Here is an 8,140-nt window from a genome sequence, read left to right on the forward strand (position 1 = left end):
CCCCCCCCCCCCCCCCCCCAATAAATCATCATTTGCTCCTAAATTATATACTTAGGTAGTGCCACATTCCGATAAGAAAATGGGAGAACTTACGTTTTCCTCAATGCAACAAATGAATTCAGCTCTTTGATCTGAAAATGAAAATAATGTACTGTAAACACTAATCTCCAAAGAAATATTTAGAGCAATAATAAAGATGGCTGGAAAAGTTCCATCTTACAGTATCAATAAGTGATACATGTAACTCACTGGCATAGAAAAAATGATCAATTCCAAGGAAAAGCTGGTTCGGAAGTCCCATGAGAAAAGACACATTTTAAAAGTACACTTTCAACAAGCAACATGACCACAAAATTCTCAACAATCAAATAGTTTTCCAACATCTTCGTTCAAGGCAATTATGAGATAATGACAAGGCATCTTAAATCTATAAGCCAATGCATATATTTCCCAGTTTCTTTTTTTTTTTTTAAAAAAAAAGAAAAAGAAAAAACGTATACTATTCTGTCCATATATATATATCCCAACAATTTTCAATCCTCTCAATGCTCTTGAAATTGAACATAAGGAAACCTACAGCAGTTAGAAATGATGATACTCGAGTTATCTCACATTCTAAATTAAAAAAATACAAATATAAAAAAACTACTTTTCTGCTTCAAGTTCAAAGTCAGCACTCAATCCAGCATGAAAGTAAAAACTTAAAATGTTTTCTAAAATTTTGACCAAGGTTGTTGACAAGAAAATAATAGACAATGTGTGATGCCTCCATACAAATAACTATTTTGAATGATAAATTATTTGAATTATTCAATTATAAAATTGAACTGCAAGCAATGTGGTAAACAGTACTCATGGAAAAAAAATGGCATTTGAGGCGGATAGAGGCATCTGTCAAAGCTTCTCTAATAATCCTACACCAACGTTCCCTAATTTCCTAAAAAAATGCAGACAGCAATCCACCAAATTATCTTGCCTTACGTCTCACCACAGCAGAACAGCAAATCTGCTTGCTTATGATTTGGCAACCTCATGTCCTAAGTTTTGCAACCTCAATCAAAACCAATGCAAACTAATTCGCTTAATCTGCTAACCATCAAAATTTATACAAGTACTTCCTTCACTAGATGCATTCATGTCCTAAGTTTGAAAGATAAAATAACAATGAACTAACCATTGATTGCTTCTCATCATTGAGCTGCTTATGCACTTCCGGTGAACTTTTGGTCTCTTCATCCTTGATTTCACGGTCAAAATCTTTTATTAATCTGCAAGAATAGCTCCATTTTGTAATGAGCTGTAATAAAGATTCACAAAGAACATTAACAAAATAGGAAGCATGTTGATTGAACATCAGTTTTTCTCAATTTATGTGTTTAGATTGGCCAACATCTAAATGAATTTACTGTTCCAGTATTTAATGAAGAGACTGAGGATGCATGACACAAACTGTAGTTTTTTCATAAAGCAACAAGAGAAGCTCCCACATGTTCAAAGAGCTAAATGCTGGCTTTTCCATACCTTTTACATTCCCTCATCTTTCCTGTGAGCTCTTCCAATTGCTTACTTTGCCTATTCGAATCCTTGATCTTATCCAGTTTTTGGAACCCATTTCTGATAGTAAGTAGAAATCAAAGAAGATATCATAATGCTGATGTATAGAATAAACATCATAATGCAGATATTGAATAAATGGTATCAACTTCAAGTGATATTGCAACATTACCGGTACAGAACCTCCAAATTTAGGACCAAGTTCACTGCTTAAGTAGGGATATGTTAAGACTTGTACGCTACAAGGTTCTCTAGTGCTAGTGAATTCCAGTTTAATAGGTAAATTTAGCAGATAAACCTATCCCCAAGGATTCACAGTATTTAATCTACTTAAGATTCCATTTCATAACGATTTTGCTTAAAGTTTTGAGTTGTTAAAAATTTAAGTTCACCTACGTTTCTGGGTTTAAATTTTCAGTTTTTATAAAGAGGTTTAGAAATCATTCAAATCTCAAAAATAAAACAGATACATTTTTCTTATTAAATTAACAAAAAAAGAAGTACGTTCAGTAAATTATCATAATATTAAAAATAAAAACATTTTCAAATGAGCCCTAAGTTGTCTAATCCCCAAAGGAGGCTTACTGATGTTAAGTTCCCAGAATCTCGAGTCAGTAGTAATAAGATCAAGAACGCAGAGAAGTACGAGGTGGAAAAAGATCGAGGAAGGGACACAAGGCGCATAAATAGTATCACCCAACCAAAGACTTCGAAAGCCTCCAAACCCAAAACAATGAGTTGAATAGGACAATCTACGAGGAATTAGTTATGAGTTTAACAAAGAGAAAAATGAGCTATAAATAGAAAAACGGAAAGCACAAGCACAAAGAAGCGATAACAACAAAATAAAAACAGTAAGGTGAAAAAAACATACGAAAGTGCTCGAAAAGTGTCGCGAATTTCACCATGGATCTGCTCTAACTGAGGAGTCATCTGCAAGGCGGAGGCCATTTCGCGGGAAGTGAATTGCAACTATAGAACTACGCGTAGCATGGAATCCAAGTAAAGGAACATTTGGAGAGGGAAAAACCCGAGGGAACCCTAGTGGGAGTTGGGTACAGTGAAAGGGAAAGAATGGCGAAAAACGCAGAGAGCAATTCACAATGAAAATGAAGCTGGAAGTGGAAGAACTCGCCTTCACAAAATGGAGATTCAACCATTTTTCCAAGGGACCCGCTCATCACAAGAACCCTTCTTTATTTATTTTTTATTTTTTATTTTTTCCTTCTAACTTATATAATAAACATAAAAATAAAAATAAAAATAAAAATGGATACTTTATTGGTTTCAACGCTATAATAATGTATAATCTTACAAAAATGGTTGCCATCTATTTTAAACTTTAAAAAAATGTCAAATTCTTTCAATTTTAACATTCTTTCAATAAAAATGGGATACTTTATTAACCTTTTACTATTCATTACAATTCATTACGATACGTGACGCGCGACCTCGTCATAGCTCCAACTTATATACACACTCTGTCAATTGAGACAATCTACTATTACAGATTAGTTAATAACTATCTAATAGTACTCAAAATTATAATAATCTTGAACATTACAGTACAAATGTGCACATATTCAACTACACTCATTTAGGCAAGAAATAAGTAAAGTAGAAGACGAAGGAAGAAACATTGATGGGTGCTTCATTCATTTGAAAGTCAGATGTCAGTGTTGGGATGTGTTCAAGCGAATTTGGAAGCCGTTGACTAGGCGAGCAGAGGGAAAAAAAGACATCCTATCTCCTTTAATTTGGGTCCACCTGAGAAGAAAATTTAAAAGTAGATTAATGGGAGAATATTTGCTAAAACTACCCTATCTAAAATAGAGTAAAAGTTCTCTATTTACAATAAGGGTAATAAATGGGAACAACAATAAATAGGAAGAGTACGAAATACAAATACGTAAGTATTTACCTATATGATAAACTATAATTCAGTATTAAACATCATTAACAACTCACCTATACTTGGTAACAAAGTGGTGGAGAAATAGAGCAATTTGGAGGCGGGCCAATTCTGCTCCAGGACATAATCTAGCACCTCCCCCGAATGGAGCAAAGAATGGGCTACTCCTCCAGTTTCTCATTTCCTAATGATTAACCACAATTTTAATCATTCTTAGCCTCTAACGCTTTGGAAAATAAAGACATCTTTAACTCATTTTAAAATGTTAGAATCACGAGTCTCAATGATATTGTCCATTTTATTAGACTTCCCCAAAATGCCTTATCCCAATGGAGATGTATTCCTCCCAACAATCCTGAACAGACTAACCTGATTCTTAAGCTCCATCCATCTCCAAGGGTTGAAAGTTGAAGCTTCTCGATATATAGTCTCGTCCAAATGTACAGCAGAAAGAAATGGAACAACGAAACATCCTTTCGGAATAACGTAATCTATGAATGATGCAAACCAAAAGTTCATTTTTGGTTATGGAACTATATTATTATCATAAAAAACAAAATATATATATATATAAAAAAATAAAAAAACCTGAATACTCGATCTCTTCTTTTGCCTCCCTCATCAACCATATTGCAATTCCTCCGAGTCGAAGTGTCTCGTCAATAACCTGTGTTGAGACTTTTAATATTACGGATATTGTGGAGAATGGTGATCGGTAAGAGGGACTTACACATTGAGTAAAGGGCATGGATTTGTAATCCTGCCATGTGATTGTATGATCCCCATTGTTGTTTGTTAAACTCTGTTGCTCATCCTATAATTTATAAATTTAATAATAATAATAATAGTCGAAGGAGCATAGATTTAGCATATAAATAGGGAAAGGTACCACAAGTTGCTTCATTGCTGTGGGTGAGTGGGTTAGGAAATAGACTGCAAAAAGCATTGTTTTAGATGTGGTTTCATTCCCAGCAAAAAGAAGATTGATAATGAAATCAGCAACTGCCTCATCCGACAACTTCTGCTCCTCCAATACTCCTCCCAACATTCCCTCCCCGCTCCTTCCCTCTGCCATCCTCGCCTTATGCCACGCTATTTTCTTCTTTATTTTGCCTATCATTTGCTCCCTCGCCTATACCACACACATCACACATGCACGCATCACACATCACACAGCACACATGCACGCATCACGCATCACACATCACACATCACACAGCACACATGCACGCATCACGCATCACACAGCACACATGCACGCATCACGCATCACGCATCACGCATCACGCATCACGCATCACGCATCACACATGCACGCATCACGCATCACACAGCACACATCACACATGCACGCATCACACATCACACAGCACACATGCACGCATCACGCATCACACAGCACACATGCACGCATCACGCATCACGCATCACACATCACACATCACGCATCACACAGCACACATGCACGCATCACGCATCACACAGCACACATCACACATCACAGCTGCGTTAATGAGTAGCCAAACCATAATTCCAAACCTCTCTATTCATTAATAGAGACTAAAAAATAATGGTAAATTACAAATAATATGAAGAAAAAAAATAATAAAATCAAATATTACCTTCATCGCCCTGTAATAGGCAAAGCCAGGAAAGTTGATAGGAACAGACAAACAGCCATCCACGAAGTCGTAAAATAACCCACTAATTTCATCCACTTCTGATTCACTCGACACTCCTAGTACCTGAGTTACCATTAGATTAATGGCTATCTGTGGCACACAAAAATAAATAAATAAATAAATAAACCCATTGTAATTGGAGAAAATGGCAAAAAAAAAAAAAAAAAAAAAAAAAAAAAAAAAAAAAAAAAAANTTTACTCGCCTTCCTGCAAACGTCTTGGAGACATATGAGTTGGCCGTTATGGAAAGTGGCCAAGGTTTGAATGATTATGATCTGAATATCTCGCAGGAACTGAAATTTGAGGTCATGTAGGCGCATCATATTGGAGGCCATTGCATGGAGTTTCCTTTGTTGTTCCCCTTGTGCTGTGATCACACCGTTGGTCCCTACCAAATCTCTGAAAGATTTGGGGTAGCTGGATTTGAACAACTTGCCTTCGTTTTGCATAACGTATCGGTTAAACACGGGATCCACCGACACCACTGCCCATTTCCCGAACACACGGCACGAGAAGATCTTCCCGTACCTTTTGGCCTGTTCTTCAACATACTTGGGCGGATGAGAGCTTGCCACCGCACTGTACCACTGCAAGCTATCGCCTATTAGAGGCCAGCTTCTCCTCCCTGGAGGAAACCTGTATGCCCTCGCCTTTGGTTTTCTTCGTATTCTTGCAACCAACACAAGCGCGTACAGCCCTGTAAGAACGCACAGCAGGGACCAGGGTGAGGCCTCCCACATTCTCATTCCTGCCCCAATCCAATCCCTGCAAACTAAGCAACGCCATCCATCATTATATATTAATTAATTATATGCTTTATTAATACATAATGCCCAGGAGGTAAGTGTTCCGAGTTTGAGACTCCCTTGCTTTCATATCATCGTTCTTCCAACTTCTCTACTTCTTAAATTAAATTATTCAACAAAAACCAACCCTTGTCCCTCAAGTTGTGCGCTCGAGAAGGACCCTATAATATAATTATAATGTCATATTACTGTTTTACCCTCCTTGTTTCTTCGGCAACCATCATGCACCCTGCTACTTTTGTCCTTATGCCACCCCAATTATTGAGCTTGTTTTATCTTACACACGCCCCAATTTTCTGCTTCAATTTAGCCGAAACTATTTATCAATTCAAACGGTTCTACAACATCCTATTTTATATTTTATGATACCATCCAGCTCATTCATTTTATCTTTTTTAACGCGTTGAATGACAATTTTGGCCCATCATTATGTCATTCTTTTTAAATTAATGTCCAAATTATTATAATCCATTTAGGAATAGCCTACAAAGTCTGATATTGCTATCTTCATCAATGTATTCTCTGTGAATAGGACAGAGAATAAGTGAAACTCATATGTAAAATTGGGATGTCTCTCCGCTCCTTTCATTGTTGGTCAATTTTTGCCCTTATGAGAGAGTTAGGTCTAGGGATTAAGGTTTAGAGTTTAGGGATTTAGGGTTTACGGTTTTAGGATTTTAGGGCTTAGGGTTTCAGGTATCAAGAGTTCGGAGTTTAGGGTTTGGGGGTCGAGGTTAAGGATTTGGGGTTTTGGGTTCGGGATTGAGGTTAAGGTTTTAGGGTTTGGGGGTTTTGGGATTTCGAGTTTGGGGTTGAGGGGTTCTGAGAGGTCTGAGATGTCTTAGAGGTTTGAGAGGTCTGAGATGTCTTTGATATTTAAGATGGTTGAGATGCCTTGGATATTTGAGATGTCTAAGATGTCTGAGATGTCTGAGAGGTCTGATATGTCTTAGAGGTCCGAGAGGTCTGAGATGTCTTTGACGTCTTTGATGTCTGAGATGTCTGAGTTCTCTTTGATTAATGAGAGTTCTGAGATCTCTAAGATATCTAAGGGGTCAAAGATGTCTGAGATGTCTGAGATATCTGAGATGTCTTTAATGCTTTGATGTCTAAAATGTCTAAGATGTCTGAGAGGTCTGAGAGGTCTCAGACGTCTTTGATGTCTTTGATGTCTGAGATGTCTAAGATGTTTGAGATGTCTGAGAAGTCTGAGAAGTCTGAGAGGTCTGAGATGTCTAAGAGGTCTTAAAGGTTTGCGATGACTGAGAGGTCTGAGATGTCTGAGATGTTTGAGATGTCTGAGATGTCTTTGATGTCTAAGATATCTGAGGGGTCTGAGATGTCTTTGATGTCTGAAAGGCATGAGATGTATTTGACGTCTGAGATGTCTGAGAGGTATGAGATGTACGAGATATCTTTGATGTCTAAGATGTTTGATAGGTCTGAAAGGTCTGAGAGATTTGAGATGTCTGAGATGTCTCAGATGATTGAGATGCCTGAGAGGTCTGAGATGCTGAGTTGTCTGAGATGTTTGAGAGATCTGAGATGTCTTTGATGTCTGAGATGTTTGAGAGGTCTGATAGGTCTGAAACGTCTTTCATGTCTTTGATGTTTGATATGTTTGAAATGTTTGAGATCTCTGAAATAGATGTCTGAGATAACGGTTTAGGGTTTAGGGGTTTGGGGTTTAGGGGTTTGGGGTTTGGAGTTTAGGGGTTTGGGGTTTGGGGTTTGGGGTTTGGAGTTTAGGGGNTAAGGGTTAAGGGTTTTAGGGGTTTAGGGTTGTAGGGTTTTAGGGATTTAAAGTTTTAGGGTCTTAGGGTTTTAGGGTTTTAAGGTTTAGGGTTTAGGGTTTTAGGGTTTTAGGGTTTTTGGGTTTTAGGGTTTAGGGTATAGGGTTTAGGGTTTTAGATCGAGTTTACGACCCTGTCTCAAAGGGGAAAAAATTTCCTATGTTAACACCTATAGAATTTGACTGCAAAATGTACCGGAAGCGAAAGTGAAAAAAATTCGTATTTTAACCAATTATATGTGTAAGATTCTTAAACTCGAGCGTTCCTTACCGATTCGTGGAAAAAGATCGAAAGAAACAAAAGTTTTTAAGATAGTGATTCGGGTGCCTTCATGAGGGTCTNAAGTTTTTAAGATAGTGATTCGGGTGCCTTCATGAGGGTCTTTTCATAAGG

General features: G+C 37.4%; 2 protein-coding genes across 3 annotated transcripts in view; both read right to left on the bottom strand.

Moving 5' to 3' along the window:
- LOC111778153 (novel plant SNARE 13-like) overlaps positions 1-2,730 on the bottom strand; it is a 5,154-nt gene extending 2,424 nt beyond the window's left edge. The window contains exons 1-4 of one of the 2 annotated variants that reach the window (XM_023657824.1): positions 2,429-2,730; positions 1,522-1,614; positions 1,175-1,268; positions 94-131 (exon numbers count right to left, since the gene is read on the bottom strand). In XM_023657824.1, the coding sequence (XP_023513592.1) occupies positions 94-131; positions 1,175-1,268; positions 1,522-1,614; positions 2,429-2,505 (302 nt within the window). In that variant the 5' untranslated portion in view covers positions 2,506-2,730. Of the gene's footprint in view, positions 1-93; positions 132-1,174; positions 1,269-1,521; positions 1,615-2,139; positions 2,296-2,428 lie in introns of those variants that run through there. The other variant, XM_023657825.1, reaches the window with a different exon arrangement.
- A 361-nt stretch (positions 2,731-3,091) lies between these two features.
- On the bottom strand, positions 3,092-5,894 carry LOC111778701 (abietadienol/abietadienal oxidase). The gene is made up of 8 exons (XM_023658674.1): positions 5,352-5,894; positions 5,089-5,238; positions 4,356-4,598; positions 4,197-4,280; positions 4,055-4,133; positions 3,836-3,957; positions 3,523-3,650; positions 3,092-3,321 (listed from the first exon to the last, which is right to left on the bottom strand). The coding sequence occupies exons 1-8, from the start codon at positions 5,892-5,894 to the stop codon at positions 3,228-3,230; spliced, it is 1,443 nt and encodes a 480-aa protein (XP_023514442.1). The 3' UTR covers positions 3,092-3,227.
- Between the last annotated feature and the right edge of the window lie 2,246 nt (positions 5,895-8,140).

Source organism: Cucurbita pepo, chromosome LG17 (assembly GCF_002806865.2).
Source record: "Cucurbita pepo subsp. pepo cultivar mu-cu-16 chromosome LG17, ASM280686v2, whole genome shotgun sequence".
NCBI classification, from domain to species: domain Eukaryota; kingdom Viridiplantae; phylum Streptophyta; class Magnoliopsida; order Cucurbitales; family Cucurbitaceae; genus Cucurbita; species Cucurbita pepo.